The 25,481-nt window shown below is 41.1% G+C and overlaps 2 protein-coding genes across 6 annotated transcripts in view; one reads left to right on the top strand and one right to left on the bottom strand.

Moving 5' to 3' along the window:
* Positions 1 to 16,842, top strand: part of FGF7 (fibroblast growth factor 7) — a 56,796-nt gene extending 39,954 nt beyond the window's left edge. For all 3 annotated transcript variants that reach the window (XM_080980594.1, XM_080980593.1, XM_080980592.1), the window contains exons 3-4: positions 14,293 to 14,396; positions 15,780 to 16,842. In XM_080980594.1, the coding sequence (XP_080836720.1) occupies positions 14,293 to 14,396; positions 15,780 to 15,974 (299 nt within the window). In that variant the 3' untranslated portion in view covers positions 15,975 to 16,842. The remainder of the gene's footprint in view (positions 1 to 14,292; positions 14,397 to 15,779) is intronic.
* Positions 1 to 25,481, bottom strand: part of FAM227B (family with sequence similarity 227 member B) — a 119,965-nt gene that overhangs the window by 72,884 nt on the left and 21,600 nt on the right. For all 3 annotated transcript variants that reach the window (XM_080980411.1, XM_080980412.1, XM_080980413.1), the window contains exons 8-10: positions 25,213 to 25,314; positions 23,841 to 23,967; positions 21,728 to 21,880 (exon numbers count right to left, since the gene is read on the bottom strand). In XM_080980411.1, coding sequence (XP_080836537.1) covers positions 21,728 to 21,880; positions 23,841 to 23,967; positions 25,213 to 25,314 — 382 coding nt within the window. The remainder of the gene's footprint in view (positions 1 to 21,727; positions 21,881 to 23,840; positions 23,968 to 25,212; positions 25,315 to 25,481) is intronic.

Below are 25,481 nucleotides of genomic sequence, written 5' to 3'. Positions count from 1 at the left end.
GAAAACAGAAAGAAATCAATGAAACTAAGCATTTTGTTTGTCTTTTGGGCCATTAACGTTTTGCACCGATGTTCCATTTAAGAGTCGGATTTAGGTCGGTGTGGGTGGTTCCACCAGACAGGGTGTAGAGCCGAAATAGTAGTACAGTGGTACCTCGGGTTACATACGCTTCAGGTTACAGACTCCGTTAACCCAGAACTATTGCTTCAGGTTAAGAACTTTGCTTCAGGATGAGAACAGAAATCGTGCTCCGGCGGTGCAGCGGCAGCGGGAGGCCCCATTAGCTAAAGTGGTGCTTCAGGTGAAGAACAGTTTCAGGTTAAGTACAGACCTCCGGAACAAATTAAGTACTTAACCCGAGGTACCCCTGTAATGGTAATAAAAATAAAGCCTATATTTATATGGGTACCTACTGAGGGATGCGGGTGGTGCTGTGGGTTAAACCACAGAGCCTAGGGCTTGCCGATCAGAAGGTCGGCGGTTCAAATCCCTGCGACGGGGTGAGCTCCCGTTGTTCGGTCCCACCTCTTGCCAACCTAGCAGTTTGAAAGTACATCAAAGTACAAGCAGATAAATAGGTACCGCTCCAGCTGGAAGGTAAACGGGGTTTCTGTGTGCTGCTCTGGTTTGCCAGAAGCGGCTTAGTCATGCTGGCCACATGACCCGGAAGTTGTATGCCGGCTCCCTCGGCCAGTAAAGCGAGATGAGCACCACAATCCCAGAGTCGTCCGTGACAGGACCTAATGGTCAGGGGTCCCTTTACCTTTACTGAGAGGATCCATAAAAAGCAACCATACCAAAATGAATGATTGTGAAAATAAGAACTATTTAGAGAGTACACCAAATTTTGTCACTGTGATTTTATATTTTGTTGGAAGCCACCCAGAGTGGCTGGGGCAACACAGTCAGGTGAGCAGAGTACTCCTCCTCCTCCTCCTCCTCCTCCTCCTCCTCTTCTCCTCCTCCTCCTCCTCCTCCTCCTCCTCACTCCATGCACCATACTACAAAAGTCTACCCCTGAACATGAGAAGAACCACTCAGGTGTGCTCCCCCACCAGCTTGTTCACATGTCTAGGTATAAAATGCTTGTACGTAAATGTTGAGCTGTTAGTATTAAATTAAAATGTGAGAATTTGCACAGATGTTTATATGACAGCTCTTTGACCAGTTTGCCACAATGGCTTATGAATGTGTAGATAGGATGTGTGATCTGGAGACTCATACAGGTGATGTCCTCAGGTACTTCCACTGGAAATAGAATGGGACATGGCTAAGGTTGTGGTTATTTTCTTTGCCTGGCCATGGTAAGGGTAAAGGTAAAGGACCCCTGGACAGTTAAGTCCAGTCAAAGGCGACTATGGAATTGTGGAGCTCATCTCGCTTTCAGGCAGAGGGAGCCGGCGTTTGTCCACAGACAGCTTTCTGGGTCATGTGGCCAGAATGATTAAACCGCTTCTGGTGCTATGGAACACCATGACGGAAGCCAGAGTGCATGGAAACGTCGTTTACCTTCCTGCCGCAGAGGTATCTATTTATCTACTTGCACTGGTGTGCTTTCGAACTGCTAGGTTGGCAGGAGCTGGGACGGAGCAATGGGAGCTCACCCCATCGCATGGATTTGAACCACTGACCTTCCAATCAGCAAGCCCAAGAGGCTCAGTGGTTTAGACCACAGCCTCACCCGTATGGAGAAGGCAACAGATATGTTACAAGTGTGACAAATGTTTTATACATGGCTATGATGATCCAGATTTCTTGTGGCTACACTGTTTGAGCTATAGTTCTATCAACTTCATGTCCCTGCTTGTGAGTTTCCAAAGCCAGCTGGAAACAGAATGTTGGACTACAAAACCATTGAATCTGATAAAGCCCAGAGATCCTAATGTTACATTTGCAGTTTGAGCAGTTTGCTTGTGGCCATATCATAGAAGATCAGCCTATTGGCCCTGCCAATGCAACCCCTACCTCTTAGTTAGCAAAAGGTTGAATTGTGTTCTCCTTAGGCACCCATTTGTCTGTGAACTGAAAAGAAAGATGAAACTTGGAAAGTCTAGTTAGGAAAATGTTGTAATTGCTCGGCTGTAACAATTAGTGTTGTTTACTTTCTTTCCTCTGTCTGTATTTTGCTAAGCAATGTGATTAGATACCAAACAAAAAGAAATGATCCTGGAGGAATGAATGATAGAGCCAAAGTAACTTGAAACTTGTTTTTTCTCAGCACTGCAGTCATGCAAACTTACTTATGCAACATTATACTGTTCACAACAGATTGCTTGAGAAATGCTGCTTCCTTCCCCCACCATCAAATATAATAGATACATTTTAAGACCCCTAGTCCTGCTTTCAGAGCACTTACATTAAATGACTGAAGTATTTTATAGTTGGAACAGTGTTTCAATTTAAAAACTGGAGTCTGGTGAGCTCAACCCTTCCAAAGAAATCTTCATGTCAAGAACAAAACCAACTAACAAATCTCTAAGCTATTTACATAGAGAAGTTGGAAGTTACTGTCCAGGGAGGGGGGGCGGGGGCAGACGGACTATGACTTATCTAATCCAGTAACTCATCTTTGAGCAAGATAAGCTAGAACTTCAAAGACCAGGATAATGGTAGAGCAGAGAATGGTATATATCAGATGGGAGAAGTGAAAACTCATAGAAACTATAAATTCTTCTTCTTTAATCCTGTTTTAAAATAATTACCTAATATGGTGGTTGGTGTTTTTTTAAAAAAACACCAAGTAGAAGTATGATCACAAAGAAAAGAAAGTTGTTATTTTATTGTAAGAGAAAATTTAAAACTCCAAGATAAGAAAAGTTAAAATTATGAGATCTGTAACTTATTAGGCACTTAGGATTGCTTCGGATGGGACATTCATTGAATGTACCCTTACCATTTTATGTCACAAGGTACTTACAAACATGTTTGGCACTGATACATGCTGTAGGGAGCTCCTGATGGGCTGCAGTTCCCTGCTGCACATACCCATATTGTGAGATTCTTGCTAAAATGCCTTGGCTTATGAACTGCCTGCTCCATCCTAAAAGGTAAAGGTAAAGGACCCCTGACAGTTAAGTCCAGTCGTGGATGACTCTGGGGTTGTGGCGCTCATCCCGCTTTACTGGCCGAGGAAGCTGACGTTCGCCCGCAGACAGTTTTTCTGGGTCATGTGGCCAGCATGACTAAGCTCCATCCGAGGCAGCCACAAAGGTCTGCAATTGGCCAGAGGAAGACATAAGTAAAATAAGAGCAAAGTGACCCTTCCTCATCAAGTAAAAATAAATAAATCCCTGTACAAATTAGTTACATTGGAATCAGCCATTGGCCTTATTGACCTCCAAAGTGCCTTTAAGCAAGCAGCTACAGTGCCTTAACTAAGTAGTAGATTGCAGCCTGAATGAATTAATCGGCTAACAGAGAAAAGTGAACAAACTTAAGAACCATAACATTATTCACAGACCTAAACACCAACACAAAAATTTGCTGGAGTCGCAATTTAAAGCTTTTCCATTTGAGAAATATAGTCTAGTAATGTATTCGGAAGCTTTTTAGCACCTAAAACGCTTAGTTATAGGGCTGCCAATATTTTATTCCGTGCCAGAAGCAGGCTTTACATTATAGGGAGCCGTTTCGGTTTTTATCCCTCCACAGTTCTTTTTAAAGACAAATACAAAAATCAGTGCCAAGCTGCAAGCCAGAGTGAAGAGAAGCTGCTTAATCCTTTTCCATTGCGTGGACAGGCGGAGTCCCCAGATCCTGCACGGTCCCCCCGTCATGTGGAATAACGACTCAAGACAACGTGCTATGGGATTAAATTGGCCACAACTTTATTAAATTTCAAATGTGGGTAGACCTTGGCTCAGGCATTGGGCGTTCTCCCTCCCCGGTCCCCAGCCGGGGACCTAGGGAGCATCAGGGTTATCCAGTGTGTGTGGGGGGGGATGGGCCGGCTCTGGAGAACATATGTTCAAGCAGAGATGGCCGCCCCCGTAACGCCGCCGCCGCAGGGGAGAGCAATGACGACCTTTCGGTGTACGGCCAAAGCCTCCCTTCAGAAAACCCCTTTAACGGGGAACCCTGGTATCGCCGCCGCAAGAGGAAGATGGACAAAAGGATTCCGCCCAAGGCCTGATACCGCCAAAGTTGTGATGTTTTGCTACGGGAAAGGCGAAACCTGCCAATGCAGGGAAATTCCTTTCCGGCCCTTTAACAGCGACCTTAACGTAGCAGCGCCCGCATACCTGTGAAGAAAAGTTAATCTGCAAAACCTGTGAAGATAAGTTAACCTGCAAAATAAGACATTAACTGAGGGTGGGTAGGGTGGGAGAAGCTCTGGAGCCAAGTGAGGATTCCTAGGTAAGATCCTCCCTCTATTGTGTGGGCAGGTAATCCCTCCCCTACCTGGCCTGGTCTCCTTGGCAACGCTTCCCCCAGGTGGGATTGGACAACTGACTGAGGTAGGCGGAGACCTCCAGGTATCACACCTGAGGGAAGGCAAAGCCAAGCCTATGCTGTTGGGGCCACTCCAGATCTAGGGGCTGCACGCGTCCACGCAAAGGGCGCCCCCCGTTTTAAGCGGGGAGCGGTCATTATGGAAATTTTTCAGTTCAAAACCTCCCTTTCCATGCTGATTTTTCAGCATGCAGGGTAAACTACTTGGACTTCTGTGATATATAAACAAAGGCACTTTCTACATATTAAGAATACTTTTCTTTAACAGCATTAATTAATATAGGTGTAGCAATGTTTAAACAAACATGCAAACACACACACACACACACACTACTGTAAAGTGGGGATTTTGGCCCTAAGAACCATTTTTGGGGATCATAGAATGTGTGTCATACAGGTGTCTCTGAATGAGTTCTGGATGCCAAATGCTTCTTCAGTGGGAACAGGGACTGAGGGGTGTAAGAATCATATCCAAAGAATTTTATTTTACATAGTCACTTTCATAATTTTAAAGCCATGTAAACATACAGTCGGGACGCGGGTGGCGCTGTGGGTTAAACCACAGAGCCTAGGACTTGCCGATCAGAAGGTTGGCGGTTTGAATCCCCTTGATGGGGTAAGCTCCCGTTGCTCGGTCCCTGCTCCTGCCAACCTAGCAGTTCGAAAGCACATCAAAGTGCAAGTAGATAAATAGGTACCTCTCCAGTGGGAAGGTAAGCAGCGTCTCTGTGCACTGCTCTGGTTCACCAGAAGCGGCTTAGTCATGCTGGCCACATGACCCGGAAGCTGTATGCCGGCACCCTCGGCCAATAAACAAGATGAGCGCCGCAACCCCAGAGTCAGTCACAACTGGACCTAATGGTCACGGGTCCCTTTACCTTTTTAAACATACAGTAGCACCTTGGCTTATGTTACCCTCAGGTAATGTAACTTTCGGGTTGCGAAAGCAGCAAACCTGGAAGTGTTTCGCCCCGCACACATGCGCAGAAGCGGTCCCTCTGGTTGCGGAAACCTCGGGATCTGACCGGAGCTCCGGTCCGCAACCAGATGTACCACTGTCTTGCCATTCTCGTGTATCCATGTTTCATTTGTGGGCCTAAAAGATAATGTGTGGTGCTCACTGCCCTCCTCCAATAAACTTTGTCTCTTTGCCCCCTACAATATAATTTTCTGGTGCAGGATCAACAGTCATCTAGGATGGCTCTCATAAGGGGTCTTGTGTGGGTGCCATCTTGAAGGTCATAGCCCCAGCTTGGAGGGGGCAAAGTTGTAGGTGGGGCCTTCCTAGAAGGGTCCTGTGCCAGAATGGGCCTCTGATGCCCATGAACTCATTTTTTATAGTTAAAGCTATGGTTTTCCCAGTAGTGATGTATTGAAGTGAGAGCTGGACCATAAAGAAGGCTGATCGCCGAAGAATTGATGCTTTTGAATTATGGTGCTGGAGGAGACTCTTGAGAGTCCCATGGACTGCAAGGAAATCAGCCCTGAGTGCTCACTGGAAGGACAGATCCTGAAGCTGAGGCTCCAATACTTTGGCCACCTCATGAGAAGACTCCCTGGAAAAGACCCTGATGTTGGGAAAGATGGAGGGCACAAGGAGAAGGGGACGAAAGAGGACGAGATGGTTGAACAGTGTTCTCGAAGCTACCAGCATGAGTTTGAACAAACTGTGGGAGGCAGTGGAAGACAGGAGTGCCTGGCGTGCTCTGGTTCATGGAGTCACAAAGAGTCGGACACAACAACAACAAGCTGGTGGGCTGGAGAGGGAATATTGGCTAGCAGCTGGGCAGCCAAAACACATGATATTTGCCTTGTGACATGTCAACCCTTCTTGTGACTCTAATGGCAATGATGTCGCGGCCTTGTCTTCCCCAACACTACCTCTGGTGTGTTATTGGCTCCTGGGCACATAAAGTGCAAAATCATTTTCTGAGGAGAGCTCTGTGGGTGAAAAACTGTTGGGAAAGGTGATTTTGAGGCAAAAAGGAACCTGAAAGGAGAAGGGTTATTGCAGTGTCACTCAGCTCATTCTTCTTTTGCTCAAACCAAGCCAATTTTGGTATTTTGTTCCTTGAAAAAAGCAATAACGATGGAAGACAATGCACACTGCTTCATGCAATATATATCCCAAGCTCCAAAGTCACAGAGTTTAATTTAATGCGACAGAAAATAAAGTCTCTGTTTATGAGGAAATAGTTGTGGAATTCAACATTTGCAATCCACATGTAGTTCTAAAATATATATATTTGAGGGATTGTGACAGCATAATGAAAAGTAATAAAACATAAACTAATGATTGTCCTTGCTGTTTACTTCAGCTGGAAAACACAAAAGCCTCATTCTGCCATGAGAAAACCAAATAGGGCATTTCAAATGCGATTGTTATAAAACAGCTGATATATAAAATACTGTTACATAGCAGGCAGGAATTGTCTCTCCAACTTAAAATGTTAAATATGTCAGCAACTGATTAACGGCAAGCACAACCCTTGGCAAATTTTGATCAAGAAATGCATTGACACAATAACCTTATAGGTGTCATTTTATATTTTAAAAACAACTCCACAGCTTTCCATGGAATTTATGGCCTGCCTTGGGGCGTATAATAATAATAATAATAATAATAATAATAATAATAATAATAATTTATACCCCGTCCATCTGGCTGGGTTTCCCCAGCCACTCTGGGTGGCTTCCAACAGAATATTAAAATACAATAATCTATTAAACATTAAAAGCTTCCCTAAACAGGGCTGCCTTCAGATGTCTTCTAAAAGTCTGGTAGTTGTTTTTCTCTTTGACATCTGGTGGGAGGGCGTTCCACAGGGCGGGTGCCACTACCAGGAAGGCCCTCTGCCTGGTTCCCTGTAACTTCTATGCTCATTGGGACAGGTAGGGTAAAAGGAGAAAGGTGGAGAAAGGTTGGTGGGGCCCCACTGGACCAAAAGGACCAGCTTTCACTATTTGTAACTTTGTATAAGGCTGAGATGCACCAGTTCACATTAGCAGCATGCCACTTGAGGATGCTGATTTATATAGTACCATAAATGTATGTTCTATAGGGTATCATTAGCAAGAAGGACATATTTCTGCCTCAAAGAGATTACAACCTAACTTTTGAAGGTGTGAGATACAACAGAGACAATAATAGCAAGGGATGCAGTTATATATACTTAGTCTGATTTGTTTGGGGAAGTAGGTGAAGGGGTTAAACTCTGTGGTCTGATCCAGCCATTTAAAGCAGCCACATAGAAAGATGGGTACCCCATTCTGAGGACAACGTAGGTGGCGAATAAAATCATTTGCTTTAAATTTTCATCAATACGCCTGATCTATCTCTTACTGCATTCCTGAACATAATATCTCTGTAGAACATGCTCCCTTTTATCAACATCATATGTCAGACAGAGAAAATGTACCAAGCGCTCACAGGAAAACTAGAAAGGCAGAGTGAACGTTGTGGGTTTCCTAATAGCTTTAAGGTGATGAAAGCTGGTGTTGTCTGAGGTAGCAGCATGTGGTCACCCCTCACCAATTCTATGCCAGTGAAATCAAAGCAGTTAGGAAATGTGAGGCATCGGGAGGTGCCAGATAGCTCCTGACAGCTGGAAGCACGTGTTACCAGGCTGGAGGAAGTTGTTGCTTATGTTCTCAGCATTAATTTATATGTAATTTAATAGACTGCTTTATACTGCTTTTCAGTTTGGAAAGGAACAGATGTTCCCAAACTCTTGCCTCTCAGTGGTTAGTTACGGACTTTTCACGCAAGGGATGTTGGTGCCTGCTTACATGATGAAGAAAAGTTTCCTAATTTCTTTACCGATATAGTCTCTCTTCCATGTAAACCAGGACCTCTTTTTTAGTTAGTGCAAAAAAGGATCATATCTTCACTTCAAGTTTTATTAATTTTTAAAGCTGTATTTCCATTTGTGATGAGATGCCCATTTGAACGGAATGCTAATGTTTTGTTCTGTGCTTGCTATGGTGGTTCTCTGGATTACAGTGGTGCCCCGCAAGACGAATGCCTCGCAAGACGAAAAGCTCGCTAGACGAAAGGGTTTTGCGTTTTTTGAGTCGTTCTGCAAGACGAATTTCCCTATGGGCTTGCTTTGCAAGACGAAACGTCTTGAGAGTTTGTTTCCTTTTTCTTAAAGCCGCTAAGCCGTTAATAGCTGCTAAGCCACTAATAGCCGTGCTTCGCAAGACGAAAAAACCGCAAGACGAAGAGACTCGCGGAACGGATTAACTTCGTCTTGCGAGGCACCACTGTACGTAAGCATATATTTCTGCCTACCTCTTGACCTGCTCTTTTCCAGGCAAGGATCCATGCTTTAACACTCCGTGCTCGAGCATTGTTTTTCTTTTTTGCTCTGACTGAACTTTAAAGAGAAGGTTTTCACGAGGAAAACTCTGGAGCAAGAAAGGGGGGGGGGCACTCAGACAGAGCTTTAAATTGCTGCCCATGCCTGGAAAGAGCGGAGGAAAGTTAAGTGTGGATAAGCCCTTCTTCACCATCACTGAATAGTGTTGAGCTGAACATCTATTCCCACCGTTTTGCATTTTTGGTCCTTTGTGTGTGTGTGTGTGTGTGTGTGTGTGTGTGTGTGTGTATATCCTGATATCATTAAATTTGTTGAGCATACAGTATATCCTACCAGACTAATCAAGTTGCTAGCTTAATGGATTGTGGGGGTGCTGTGGACATTTTATCTTGAGTCTGGCAAACCAGTTTGGTTAGCAAACTGGTATTTGATTGGCAAACTGGCTAAATGTGGGCTAAATGATAATAAGATTTGTCTTATTAATTAAGCTGCCTACACACATGCCCCAAGTAGATGTAGAATAATAGAACAGTTAGGGGGGAAAGTTGATGTAGAATAATAAAAACGGGAGGGGAGTAACAGTTACAAAACAGCACAAACTTGTCTGTACCATCAGGTGAATTTAGAACTGGTTGGTAAATCATAAAGGGATGCTCATTAACAGCTCCTCAACAAACGGGAGCATGCTTTCAAGTCAGATGCTTCAGGACTCTGTCCTGAGACTGGTACATGATTATGAATGACTTAAATGAAGGGATGGAGGGAAGTCTTGTCAAAATTACAGGTTACACCAAACTGTGAGGGTTAACTAACACTTCAGAAGACTGGATGGGGGTGGAATTAAAAAAACCACACCTTGTGTAACTGGAAAACTAACAAAATAAATTATGTACTTTGCATTTGTCTCTGTTGAATTTTAAGAAAAAGAAAAACCAAATCCAAAGCACAGGGTGAAGGATACCTGGCGTGTCAGTAGTACATGTAAAAAGTGTTACAAAGGGGGGGAAAGATCAACAAAAAAATCCCAACATTCCCCCAATCAAATAATAATAAAAAAACCCAAACAAGTGAAATGACAATAAACATAATAAAATTAGCTCACATTATTAGAAGCACAAATATGCCCACAGCAATAAATCATTAGCAGGAAAAATTTGCTCAGACTTTTAAAGGTGTCTTTTTTTTTGGGGGGGGGGAGATAATGATTTACTTCTATAGAGAATGTATTCCAAAACCTTGGCCAACAGAAAATGAGTCTCTGCTCCTTCCTCAATGTGTTCTGATCTCTGTAACTGAAGGAACTTTAACTAGGAAATCTTCTGACGTATAAGTGGAGGGCGGGGAAGGTTCATGCAGATAAAGCTTTTAATAACTGTGCCATTGTTCAGCACCATGAGTGAAGCACCAATCCAGCAACACCTGCATTGGCTGCAGATATTCTTCCTAAATGCTTTTTGTAAACCGCTTTGAGGTTTTTTTCTACAAGCAAGTAGTGTTTCCTTTTTATGAAAGAAATAATAAATAAATAAGCACTCTTTCCTTCACTATCAACCTGCCTGTGTGTTAAGATTGCCAGGGAAGGCCCTTTGTGATGAGATCTGTAGTGTGGTGACATGGAAGAGGGCCTTCTCTGAATTGACGCTCTGTTTGTGGAATATGTCTGGTGAGACACTTCTTGGCTTTCATTTCCAGCTGAAGGGTTACGATAAAGGCACTTCTGTATTTGCTGGTATTAATTTCTTATCTGATCTTGTTTTACATAATCACTGTCTGACCAATTTCATTGTTATGGGTTTAAAGCATTTTATCGTACATCATTTTCAATGCAGGCTGTGCTATAGATATATACATGGGGTGAAAAATTAACACATTATTTTTGCTAATATAGCACAGAAAGGGTGCTTACAGACGGTTGCTATTTTCAAGTGGAATTCAATCACATACCAGCAAATTCAGGTTATGCAATTACAGATGATTGGGGGGGTACATTTTTAGATGATTTGGTGACACATAAACACACACACACACACACACACACACTCTTTCAGCTGACAAATGATACTGCATTCTAGTAATTCTTCATATTCAATAAATCAATTAATCAATCAGCACATCCAGCTCATCATTACACCATGCATCTGGTAATGTTACTAAAGCCCTTTGGAAATTATTCATATAGAAAACAACACTCATCTTCATAATGTGTACTTTCTCGATTGCCTATTATTGAATTTTAAGACATGAAAAGCAAATATAAAAAAAATGTAGAGATTTGATTTGGCCTTGTATCATCTTTAAAGGTCATCTGAACTCAAAAAACAAGCACTCCCAACCTTCATTAATTAGAAACATAAGTTAGCTGTAGTCCATCCAAGTCCTTTCTTTCCCAACTCTAAGATTCACATACTCAAATTCAGAGCAAGAGCCACTGCAATAGTCTGTTTTTTGAACTGTGTGTACATGGACTCCATGTTCCTCACAGAACCCTTTATTTTGTCATTGGCAGTTTATAGACCCAGCGGCAAATCTTTTTGGCTCCCTTAAATATTTAATTTCAATAGTCAGATTAAATGCACCTTTGAAAGCACAAACGAATGGGTCTTCACCATATGATGACGGGCGTTTGGAGAGTGGTATCACTAGGGTGTCCTTTGTATTGTTGTTGGCTAGAATATAATTGTCTGTTTATTACTGATTATTAAAAGACACATGAGACCAGTACCCTGCTGAAGCTAAGCAGCTGTGGGTCTGCTCAGTGCCTGGGTGGGTGACTGATTGGGAGCCACAATTATGTCACCTTGGGTTCCATGATGGAAAAAAGGTGTTACTGAGTCATTTGAAGTCCAAGAAAACAGTCATGAAGTTGTTATGTGGAGAAGGAACTCAAGTTTCCCTCTGAAAGTGTGAATGTTCTTGGGAACACTACTGTGTGAGATGATTTTGAGCTTGTTAAGAAACATGACAAACAGAGAGAGAACGCGGAGAAATAGCTATTGTATTGCAACAGCAATGCTGCTATCCTCACGTGTCAAATCATGAGCTGGCCATCTTTTGTAAAGCTGATGTCAGAGATGTTTTACCAGTGGAAAAACCATGGCAAATATATACACATGCACATTAAAAGGGTCCTGGAAGAGGTAGAACTGTCTGGGTGCCCACATGGGGGCTGATGGGTCATAGCACCCCTTCTGAGAGGCAGCACTGGTAGGAACATCACACTTCACCCATGTCAAGGGGTGGCCTTCATGTCAGGGCCTACCCATTCTGGGTTCAACCAGCCGGTTGAAGGCGGCTGTTTACCGAATGCCTTATGCCAAACCAGCTTACATCTGCAATCAATAAAGTTGTGGCCTAATTTAACCCACCCAATGGCCTCACGTGTCTTATTTTCACTGTCAAACCCCCACTGGCATGTAGCACATCTTATATACCTGGGCCATGCAAGTGATGTCTTTTTACATTGCCTAGCAGGACCTAAGCTGTGGAATTCCTTCCACACATTTTCAACTGATAGTTGGCTATTTCCTGAAAATGTCAAGAACCAAAAAGAAATAATTACTATTTGGATTCTTATCCTTCCCAATGTGTTTCTGTACTACTATTTGCACACTGTCAGAACACTTCCACAGAAAACAACAAAGGAATAACTAAAGAATAAATAAGATAATGAGGGATTTCTCAGGTTGGGATGTTGAACTAGCTATAAGATGTGGCTTTGGGAAGGTGCCAGCCTGCTGCTTGAAACAGCATGCTTGGTCGACTTGGGGCCAGATTTATGAATGAATAAGTGGCCTGGTCTAATGTTTCAATTGCTAGACCAACATACTTATTTACAAACACATCTACTCATAAGAACGTTCTCCAGCTTTCCTTGCCTCCTCTGACAGCTCAATCTCTGCGAAAGAACTTAAAGAAAATATTGCCAGCCTCCCATGTGAGCCCCTCACAAGCCTACGCTGGAAAACGTGGTGCAAAAGGAAGTCTACATTTGCCCTAAGTCATGCCATAGTATGATATATACCATTCAAATGGTGGGAAGTCAACGGCAGTAGCACGTGGCTTCCAGCAGAACAGCAAAAATTGGATAGTGCCAGGAGCTCCCAGTCTTCAAAACCTGAGGTCCCAATCCAACAAGAGCCACTCTACATGTACCCCTGGAGACGGGATACAAGTCCTCCATCCCACTCCTATGCAGCATCCTTGTATGTACACAAGCCCAATTCAGAAGACGATCTGCACTGTATGTAGAAACCCATTTTGACATGTAGGCTTCCTTAACTAGATCAAGAAATATTTTGTAACCAATAAAGCATTAATGCAGGAACAACTTCCCAATTATACAAGTAAAATGCATCTGAATGAAAAAGCTCCAATAGTAAATTTTACTTGTTTCTTGTTATGTGACACAGATATATTTTCAGTGCCTGTCAGTTTTCAACAGCCACAAGGGTCAGACAGATACTTTATCTTCTGGTAGTTGCCAGGGTCTGTTTTCTATCATTTACAAGTTCTAAAGTTTGTGCGCTTGCACAGAGATGGCACTGGTAAATTTCTTACAAATTTTGTCAATGTAATCTTGGGGGGGGGGGGCGACAATTATCTGAATCCTGATTAAAACTGATCTAAAGCATTCACTTAGAATGAGAAATGCAAATGTTTCAAAGAGCACAATAAAAAATATAACAAAAGTTCCAAATTTCTTTATAACACAAAAATATAATGGCAAATGGATAATTTGTAAATACAGTGGTACCTTGGGTTACATACGCTTCAGGTTACAGATGCTCCAGGTTACAGACTCCACTAACCCAGAAGTAGTACCTCGGGTTAAGAACTTTGCTTCAGGATGAGAACAGAAATCGTGCTCCGGCGGTGCAGCGGCAGCAGGAGGCCCCATTAGCTAAAGCGGTGCTTCAGGTTAAGAACAGTTTCAGTTTAAGAATGGACCTCCAGAACGAATTAAGTTCTTAACCCGAGGTACCACTGTACAGGACTAAGAGGTAGTGTGAAAAGTTTACATGGTCATATATAATGGATATTAGTGTAAGTCATGTAAACATGGAAGTTCTTATGTGTGAGCACACTTCAGTGGAGTTTGTAATGGGTTGTATGTACTCTTTGGGTGGAATCCAATGTTATGTTGTGTTGAACAACTGCAATGTTGTTCCCCTGACACACACACACACACACACACACACACACCCCAATCAAATTTCAGGGGGGTTAGGGAGCACACAGGAAGGGGGAGGGAAGCCCCATTGCTTAAGCAGTAGCAGAGGGCTTACGCTGATTGGTTAATTAGGAGCATCCTGTCCTTTGTTTTTTAAATGAAGAAATTAGCTAAGAATGCTGACTACATACATGGTTATGTTAAAAGGATTTGATTTTTTTTTCATCCTTGCTTTATCACTTGATCCTATATATTTTAAAAAATACTGTGAAATCAAGAGAAATTGTCTTGTTATGCCACTTCAAAAGCAGATAGCCAAATTACAGACTTCACTGTTATTCCTTGCAGGTATTCTCGAAATAAGAACAGTGGCAATTGGAATAGTGGCAATCAAAGGAGTGGCAAGTGAATATTTTCTAGCCATGAACAAGTCCGGAAAACTCTATGGAAAGGTACTGGCATAATTATTAGCAGCAGCTTTTATGTAACAGGCAAATAACATATTTGCTTTGAAAAAAATGTATGTACAGGTTATATTTTACATAATGCCCCCAATATGTGGGAGCACATTAAAAATTGTGAAGCAGGGCTGCTTTCACAGAATGGTGGAAATTGTTTCCGGGTCCTATTCTGCCTTGGAATGCAAGCTCACCTGAAGTCAGCTGAGCTTCCCTGCTTTGGCTCCAGTCTCCCAAATGACATATAAAAGAAAGCAAGAGGTAACAGGCTGGTCAACATCACCTGCTTAGAGTGCCTTGCTTATGTCTAGATTCCTTTATCTTTCCCTGCTCTTGCCTAATCTATTCGCCTATTCCTTGCATATATGCTCTTGGCTTTCCCCATGATAAGCTACGCCATCCACATCTTGACTTGCTTCCTGATAATGATTAACAATGGACAAGCATGGAATGGTTGGGATGAAGAAGGCCTGGCCGGGACGAAGAAGGCCTGGCTGGGACGAAGAAGTCCTGGCCTGGACGAAGAAGGCCTGGCCAGGACGCCAAAGACCCAGTTGGGAAGAAGCAGCCCTGGCTAGGACAAAGAAGGCCTGGCCGGGACGAAGAAGGCCTGGCCAGGACGAAGAAGAACCAAATGCTGACCCCCGATTGGCGGCACCCCCTGGGGTGGACATTGTGTGCCGTGCACCCCTGGGCAGCGCGCCACACCCCTATGGGTGGCATGCCACACCCCCGGAACGAGCACCACAGCCCTGGGATGCATGTCACGCCACTGCAGGATGCGCACTAGGCTCCCTGGGATGAGCACCGCTCTGGGTACCAGAGCAGGTTGCTTCGCTTCTGCCCGCTGGGGAGCGGGCGGGCTGGTGGGACCCCCTAGATTTAGAGGCCCTAGGCTTCAGCCTACTTAGCCTATACATTAATCCGGCACTGAGGCTTGAATGTTGTGCTCTGCAGCCATCCTTACAACTGTGCAGATATGCAGAGTTATCAAAAGAAATCTGTTTCTAAGATGGGGCACATTTCAGCTTACAACAGATCATTATCTCATGACGGAGACTGGGTCCACGAAATTTTTTAGGGATGTACATAATGCAATGTTAAGATGAGAACTGAATTCCTGAATGGACTCAGTTACAGCTTTCTTTCTTTTTTTTTACACTGAATCAGGATTTCACCCAAACATGTCTGAGCATTTTTGCATTAATGAAAATCATTCCCCTTCACAACAATGCAAGAGATTTGCAAAAACGGATACATTTTTAAAGACATAAATTGTTTAAACTGCACATTTAAAGGTCTGATGGTTTTTTATACGATACAATGAACAATTTCAGCGTTCATGTGACCTATTGTCTTTTTCTTTTTTTTTAACAGAAAGTATGCAATGAGGACTGCAACTTCATAGAATGGATTCAAGAAAACCATTATAATACATATGCTTCAGCAAACTGGACACACAAAGGGAAGGAGATGTATATTGCATTGAAACAGAATGGCGCCCCCAAGAGAGGTCAGAAAACAAGTAAAGAAGATATATCTTCCCAATTCCTTCCACGGCCGGCACCCTAATCACATATCTATGGAGAACCAGTTCCAGCAAAATGTTTAATTTCATAAGGGAACTGTTTGAAAGTGCAAGAAAGAGAAGCTGGAATACTACTGAAAAACTGAACAAGCTGGACTTGCGCATTTATGTTTATTTTTAAGAGACTGCCTTTAAAAAAAAAAAATGAAGATACACTACATCTGATTTAGTAACTAAAAGTTGTAAAAAATTGTAAAGAGTTGTACAATCCTCATGTTAGTATAAGAGTAGCTTTGCAGATTGTTAAGTTAAATTTACCCTTATGCGTTAAGTCATGACTTGATTATCTGATGATATTTTATTTAAAATAAACCTATCTGCTTAATTAAACATGGCTGCTATAATAATAATAATGATGATAATAAAGCAGATGAAAATGTTATGTAAAATATGTCGGACTTGATGGCTGCTGGAATGAGTCTTCAGATGATCAAGTCAGTACTAAGCATGGAGGTGGAGCAGTATGGAATACTTTCCAGGAAAAATGTGTAAGTTTTAAAGTAATTTGAAATTGGATTTCTGCGGTATTCAGACAATAAAGCTAGTATGGAAGGTGAAGGTTGCACCACTGCAATGTATTCATATGTATTAGTAAGAATGCCTAACGCTGCTCTGAAAGATGTTACAAAAATAGTGTATATGAAATAATATTAATAAGGGAAATGTATTTCATCTCACTTTCCTCAAAATATCCTTTTCTGTAACGACGAAGTAAAAATTCAGACATCATATGGGTTTTTATGTAACATAACCTATCTTTTTATATAATTTCTGTTAGGGTATATGGCTTGATTTTTTTTTCACCTATTCATGCTTCTCCTGTTAAAGCATTAAACTTTATTTTAAGTTATAGTTGAACTTTATTAAGTTATTTAAGTTGATGTTATTTATAAACAAACTTATTAAGCTGCGTCTGTTTCATATGCTTTTAATTCTAAAGAAGTAACAAAACAGTCTGTCTGAGCCACCTCCCCCCCCCACACACTTTCTACGACCAGACACAAAGTCTAGTACATAATACTCTTGCCAATGTGCACTGGATGGCAGACAAAAATGACAGCCTGCAGCCCTTCTTACGATGGAAATCTCAAATAGAACAGCACCCAAATAAAAAAAAAATCTAAAGCGATAGGGCTATGCACATGGGGCTTTATTAAAAGATTGGACAAGGAACTTTTTGGAAAATGCTCTGCTTGCTGACTGACTCTGCCTCATGCTAAATTAACTAAGTGATATGATTGTTGCTTTTATAACTGAGCTTTGGGAGCATAGCCCGGCAGTTGTGCAAAGATGTAATCGAAATGGGGCATAGGGTTTTATCCACAGAGGGAGAAAACGACAACAGTTCCTGTTTTTTGCTACGCTATGATCCAGCTGTTCTTGGAATCCATTTAAATTGCCTCTGTTACAATATAGATATATAATATAATATAATATAATATAATATAACATAACATAACATAACATAACATAACATAACATAACGTAACGTAACATAACATAATAATTTACCGTACACTTTTCGGGAAATACTAAGGAGAGGACCCCAAAAAAACTGACTGAAAAGCACTTCAAATCTAGATCTGAAATAATCTGCAAAAGACCAAATTCTGTTGCATGAAATTCCGTTGCAAAATTCCTTTGCTATTCAGCACCACTTGAATCACCAGAGGAAGGGGTAACCAACCCCTTTGCTACCAGAGAAGCTGAATTGGCCAAAAGTAGGGGGAGTCAAGAGTTGGGCTTATGGAAAGGCCTTTTACCTTTCCCTACACCGTTATTCATTGCCTTGAATGAGGGCATTTCTATTTGTAAGTATACGCACACACTAATATTCCCCTTTACACATTTAAATACACACACGTGGCTGGGAAAGAACTGAACACTGCATTTGTCAACACAACATTCATTAGAAAGAATGAAAAATGTTTCAGCCACAGTGGGCTTCATTAGCTGATCAACTGAAGCTAGCCTTAAGATGCATACCAGAACACTTAAAATTAAACCCACAAGCATAACTGGGTTTTTTAAAACAAAATCCTTATTAAACAATTACATTTAAAAGCTATACAATCCAAAGGCTCTTAAGTCTCACTGACAGTTCTTTTTGTATTTTTAAATATTTATTCTACGTTTGGTTTGGCAGGCGCAACACTAGGCTCTGTCTATCATCATAAATCAAGGAGAAGAAGAGTTTGTCTCGCTTATGATCCAAAATAAATACCAGGAGAACAGAATTCAATAGAATTCGCTGCAGCAATAGGTAGTGATGGCCACCAATTCAGAGTGATTTAAAGAGACAAATTCATGGGAGAGAAAGTAGTCACAATGTCTAAATACTATATTCAGAATCAGGGTCAGTATGCCTCTAAATACCAGCTGCTGGAGAATAATAGTGGGAACCATATGTTTCTCAGCTCAATGGGACAAATATGTTTTCCCTACAATTTAAGAACTATTCTGTTTCACACTATTATTTTTATAGTGGATATCAATATTCTACTGCATGTTTCATAGCCTTGAGGAATAACTCAGTTGGTACAGCATGAGACTCTTAATCTCAGGGTTGTGGGTTGAAGCCCCATGTTGGGCAAAATATTCCAGGAGTGCAGGGAACTGAACTAGATTATCTTTGTAGTTTCTTCCAATTCTATGATTCTATGATAGTTACTTGACTATTAGAGTGACCATATTTCCCTCTAACATTTCTCTGATGAAAATAGGGACCTAAGGAAAAGTTTGAAGTTCCAGGATCCAATCAGAAACCGGGACGGCTTCTCTAAATCAAGGACGTCCCTGGAAAATTGGGACATTAGGAGGGTCTGGAGTGATATTATACAGAATAAATTTAACAGTAATGGTGTTGCTTAGTAGGATCATATCAGAGCAAGCCCATATGAAAAATCTCTTAATCATACATTTTGAAGGCATTACATAAAATCTTGGGCATGAGACATCCAGTCATGAAGGCATACATACCGCTTAAGTATTTCTAATGCTTTAAAACATATAAGTCTTAAGCACACCCCCCCCCAAAAATAAAGTCTTAAGCATGCAACAAAATTACCTACATATGAAGAAAGTCAAACATTAAAGCCCTTGGCCCTGTAGTTAATCTAATAATACACTGGCTAAGGGTTGTTAACTTGCAAATCATAAGGCATTCCAAGTACTGAAATTTTATAACCACTTACATTCCTGTTCTAGAATAGGAGATTCTCTCCAATTTTATTTGGAACGTCAGTATTAACTCCCCACGGTCAGTCTACCCTGATTCACAAACATTCTGCTCAAAATGTTAGAAATGGAACCGTTGTTGAGATATCATCAATACTCTTGAAAACAAAGAGCTGAGATAATAATGAGAAGAAATTGCTTAGTATCGCAGACCCAATTGCAGTGACTCCCTCCCCCAGAGAACAAAGGCCTAGCTTATGATAGCGGTAACAAACTGCATGAGACATCATTCTGGGGTTTAAAATTAGCCACATCTTTTATGGATATACATTTTGTGTATATCCATTCTCAGTCCCCAGCTGATGCTAGAGCAGGGTTGAGCCTGGGACTGAAGAACATCAAGATGTGGGTCTACATAGGTGGGCTTCTGAGGCTGCTGTCTAAAGCTCTATGGCCCTGTCTGTCCCACACTTGGTTTCTGAACAAAGTCTTCCCACTAGATCCCTCTAATGAGCTACCCTGAAATTGCACCTGTTTTAGGATAGGGGTGCTGCACCACTTTAAGGTAAAGGTAAAGGGACCCCTGATCATTAGGTCCAGTCGTGACTGACTCTGGAGTTGTGGCGTTCATCTTGCTTTATTGGCTGAGGGAGCCAGCGTACACCTTCCGGGTCATGTGGCCAGCATGACTAAGCCGCTTCTGGCGAATCAGAGCAGCGCACGGAAACTCCGTTTACCTTCCCGCCGGAGTGGTACCTATTTTTCTACTTGCACTTTGACGTGCTTTCGAACTGCTAGGTTGGCAGGAGCAGGGACCGAGCAACAGGAGCTCACCCCGTTGCGGGGATTTGAACCACCGACCTTCTGATCAGCAAGTCCTAGGCTCTGTGGTTTAACCCACAGCGCCACCCGCGTCCCCACTTTACCCTGCTGCACCACTTTACCCCGTCCCAATATGTGACTAAGGATTCCATCCAATGCCTTATCCGCAAAAGTTGTGACTATTTGCTATTTGCAAAACCTCCAAACAGGGCCAATCTGTTAGCAGGCAAATTCATTTTCGGCTCAAAATACAGCAACCATTAATGAACCATAGCGAGGTCAATAAGCGGTGCAAGGAAGAAAAGGCCAGCATACAAGATAAATATGGCAGACATTAAAGTACCAAAGTAAGGGCTACTGATTGACTTAACAGCAGGGCCCAGCAACCACCTGACTTCAACCAGTGACAGGCTATCCCGGCCACCGTTGTGGCTGGCTGAGGAATTCCCCCAGTGGCTGGCCTCACAATGGAGAGGCCTTTGTTCTGTGAGGCCAGGGGTCTGGCGCAACAGGCCACAACTACTGCCCACCCAGATGCAGGATAAGTGGCCATTTCATAACAGAAAGACTGAAACAATTTATAACTTATGCCTGGGGCAGAATATTTTGATCCCTGACCTACAGCGTTTGGCATATTACTGTACTCCTACTAAAGTTTATTCTAGGAATTACCACCCGAGCAACAATATTATCAAATCTTTTAGAAACAGACAGCTATGGGAGACACTCTTTATATATCCTTTTTTCTGCACCTTGCAGGATTTGTATTGGCCATGTACATTCTGCTCCAAATTAAGGCAAATATTGCATGCTTTCACTAAGCTACAGCGATTCCTCCTTGTATATAAAGCAAATCTTACATGTGTAGAATACATTATAGCTCCCAACAAATTCTTATTTGTTATTTGTTATATATGGTATTTCCAGACTCTGTGAAACTGTTTGTTGCTTGTCATTATAAAATCTCCGACCGAAAAGATTGATTTTACAAAACCTTCGAAAAAGGGCCAGACAAGTTGTTGGGAGAAGGGTCTTGTAATTTTTGCGGTGCTTTTCCTTACTATACTTAGAACATGGATAGGATAATTAAGAGAGTGTTCTCAGTACATCTAAAAGATTATGATGTGGCACAGGACAACAATGTCTCCATGGTACAGGGGTTGGATTTAGACATGTCAAAGATGTTAAACACGTTGTAAATTTAAACAGGGAAAACAGGCAGAGGAAAAATGGGACTCCACTGTGCCATCTGGTGGCACAATGCTATATTGCATGTACAACGCATATAAATCACTTTCTTTACCAGTCTAGCTGAGTCCAGGGTTTACGTTGTTTATGTTTTTAAAGGTTAAAACCACACTTCGATTTATGTAAAAAAAATGTAATAGGAAATCAGTACAAACACTCATCTATCCACTGTCCCATCTTCTTAAGAAGTGGGGTAACTTGTACCAGGCACCACAAAGTTCCCAGGTGTCTTCAACACCAGTCCTAAGCTGAACCCATAACAACAGCCTTGTCTCAACATAAATGATACTCAAAATCATTCCTTGCTGATATTGCATCCTGAGTATTTGACATTTTGTTCTGATTCCTCTGAAGCAACAACAAATTACAGGGTTCATATTTATCCTTAAGATTTATAATATTGATCTCTATTTCACTAATACGATGGCCAATATTATGTCAGTATTCTCAAACATTCAATAACTTTTTAAGTTCTTCACCTGGTACTTACAAGACTTTCCGATTGACCTTGTTTTAATCACAGAGTTTTGGAGTTTCAAACTAGATAACTTATGTAAGGAATCTGTTTTCTGCGTTTGTGTCAGGGGCGCTTCCAACCAGAATAAATTCCATTTCTTCCAAGCAGATTTTTGTGGTTTGAAACCTGCAAAGCATAAATTAATGTGTGAGAGTGTTTTAAAAAAGAGAACCGCCAAGAGCTTTTCAGTTCTTTTGTTACCAAAGAAAGACAGAAAGAAAGGCACATGTTTACTTCTTCGTATACACTGTATCTTCAACAGCCTGCTGCTTTGTTAGCAAACTGGGGTTTATTCTTCATTCATTTTCTTTCTAACATTCTTCATTTTCTTCCTGGAAACTGAGAACTAACATTCGATGGATATTTCTATAGAAGAGGCATAATGCTTTATGTTATCCTAGTTTTTTTAATTTTATCACTTTTCGCTGTGAATTATTCAGACATGAAATTAGTAGTCTTTGGTGGTGGATTATTTGTGTTCACAATAGGAACTAGAGAGGCTATCTTGCAATTGTTATAACCACATAAGAATACATTTGATCACCATGGTTGTTATTTGAGGGGGGAATACACACTGAAATGTTGCTGGGGCAGCTCTCTAAAGCCTGCCCACCCTGAGAACTATAAAGCACATTTAGTAGTTCCTATCTGGAGTTCTACTTCATTCCATACTTGCAATTATTTTAAATGACAAGCATTATTTCAATGAGGATGTCATCATATCATAACTGGGGCGTAAGTTTTAGTTATTCAGTAACACTTGTACCATAAAATTATAAGCACAGCTGAAATTACATTTGGTACTTCCTAAGACAAACCCTTGATACGTGTTATACTCATGAAGCGAGAGTTTTAGCTATGTCACTTTAACAGCATAATTCTAAGCATGTAAATTCCATTGAGCACAAAATAGTACTCCCCAGGACTGCATTGTGACAAATTCTAAAGAGACAGTTGTGTTAATACAATAATAAAACTGCCGCCCCACCATATACTGGTGAATGTAATATGTGTTGTGAATGTAATATGTTTTTATTGTATTTAATTCTGAATTCTAAATTGCAACTCGCCCAAAAACCTGCCAGTGAAGGACAGGTAATAAATTTAGCGATAAATATAATGACAGTGAGAATAGTAATAAATAGTAGTTGGTTGCAACAAAGAGCAGATAAGGTATTGGGGCAAAACTACATATATAGCACTGAAGCTCATCACTTCAAATGTCACTAGGGCAACATAAGTTTCTAATAGCAAGTAGGAAGGGTCCACTTTTCATGAGGATCACAGTATTTGGAGAAGGGAGGTTTAAGCATTCCTTCCTCAGTTGTAATCCCACTGAAAATCCTCCAAGCATTACTGTGTGTGTGTGTGTGTGTGTGTGTGTGTTATTTCTGCAGATTTTACTGGGATTGGGACTGAGGAAGGAACAGTTAAACCTCCCCCCCCCACACACACTGTGTGCTGCTGTTCCAATGAAAATTTGGTTCCTCACCCCACTATTATGTTTTCTTAAACCTTGATTAAGAATGATGCATTTAGCATGCTATCTACTTTAGTCCTTAAAGACTGAATTGTTGTGGCATTTGGAAGGTGCCACAGGACTCGTTGTTTTCTTTTTTTATATAATATATTTATTAAGATTTTTTTAAAATATTACAATAAAAATGAAAAAAAAAATGACAAAAATACAAAATAAAAATAGTTAAAAACACACAGATTTTCCATTACTTATTTTCCTTTGACTTATTTCCCGGACCTCCTCATACCTCCCTTTTTTGTATTCCACTTCAATCTGTTGGTTCAGCAAATCCTTTAAAAGTAATAATATTAAATTTTTACCTATTTATAACCCTTTTTCATATTCCCTTAAAGCATTACAGCTGGAAACCACTTAATTACTATCCAACATCATTCTAACATTCATTAGGACTCGTTGTTTTCATTATTAGAGTGTTAGTGTTATTATTCTTTACTATTCTGTAGTACTGATGTTGACTGGGATAAAATGCTGAATATATAAAGTTATATAGAAAAGATCTTTCTGAAAAGTCCTAATACCATAAATTTCAAAGACAAATTATGGTACCTCTTATCCACTGAAAAACTAAATCCATTAGTTCCTCTTTAAATTCGTCAGTGAAACGAAGACGGGATTCAGGAAAAGCTTCACAAAAAGTAACATAGATGGCTTGTGACAAGCAGTCAGGGTACATCTGCCAAAATACAAACAAAGCTAAATTTAAAACATTTAAAGTTGGCAGTGAGTAATATAAAGAATAAGCAAAGTATAGTTAATAACAAACCCAGACATTTAAACATAGCTGAATCATTATTTGTGGTGAAATGAATAGTTCTGCCAATGTGCGAAGTAAGCAAGGCATGGCAGCAAGCTTAACATCTTGTGAAGCAATATACAGATAATACTTTTTAGGTAAAGTAACAAATTGGGGGGGGGGGGTTACTATTGTACTATTTATCATCAAAAACTAGAGAGCAAAAAAGCTTTATTATGAATATTATGTGATGTTTCCTTGTCTCCACAAGCAGCAGCCAAGGAGACAAAACCTGTGATACATGGTTTGGTAAACAATTTATTTTATTTTATTTTTGTTACAGTATTGTTGCACCATGTCAGAAGTGACACCAACTACCTTAAACATTATTGCAACAAAGAACCAAAAACTTAAAACTGAAATACAAAAGGGACAAAATCTTTAGTCCTGTTTGAAGGCAGTGGAAGAACCACATACACTACAATGAAGTACAGAGGAAGAAACAGAAGTAATGAAAATGCAATAAAAGTACATGTAGCCCGAGTACAATATTTCAGGCCCGTGCTGAGCGGGGGTGGGCAGCCAAGCAGTTTAGTCCTCGGCCTCAGAGGACTAAACTGGCCGGGGCCCCAAAACGAGGGACCAGCTGCTTTTGTTTGAGTTTATAACTTTATTCTAACAAGACGTCCAGCCCAAACCTAAAGACAAGCTCTACAAGAACCAGTGATAATTACACATTATCACGTACGTGCCATATTTCCCAAGCCTGTATATAATACATTATTTTTCCAGCAACGTTACCTGGGGGTAGTGAGGTGACAGTACCCACACATCCCATAAAGTGTAGGTTGGACCTTAGACAATGGCTGAGGATGCAGTCACTGGCACCAGTATAAAGAGTGACCATAAAAGGGCTTGAAGGCAAAACACAGAAGCAGCTAAAGGATCTGGGTATCTTCATCTCTGAAAAGAGTTTAAGAGGCAGCATCATAGTGTACAGAATAAGGATATACAGGGTGAGTCCTTTAAAAGAGGCCCTGTGGATACAGAGTACACATGTTCCACGGGGCCTCTTTTAAAAGTATAAGTATATACTTATACTTTTAAGCATACAGTATAAGGATGCCAAAGGGATGCATTCTGGGGCAACACTCACGATTGAAAAATACCTATTAGTGTCTTTACCTGAAAGAAAGGATCTTTTATGAAACTGGGAGTACTCAAGAGAAGTGCCACAAAGCTGTCTGATATTCTATCAAAAAGGTGGTCCTGTTCAGCTTGATCAGGCTTGAAATAAATCAGGAAAAGGTATTATTAGCATTAATATTTCATTGCTTCACATAGCACTGATTTTAAGCACAGGTGGTAGAAATAATGTATGAATTAACAGGAACTTCAGAGTGATCAAGAATGTGATTTTGGAGCTAAAAAGGTTACATGACATAGGAAACTCT

Source organism: Podarcis pityusensis (genome assembly GCF_964106645.2).
Source record: "Podarcis pityusensis genome assembly, chromosome: 14".
NCBI lineage: Eukaryota > Metazoa > Chordata > Lepidosauria > Squamata > Lacertidae > Podarcis > Podarcis pityusensis.
The sequence above is the reverse complement of the archived record's forward strand: the minus strand, read 5'-3'. Positions and strand labels throughout refer to the sequence as shown.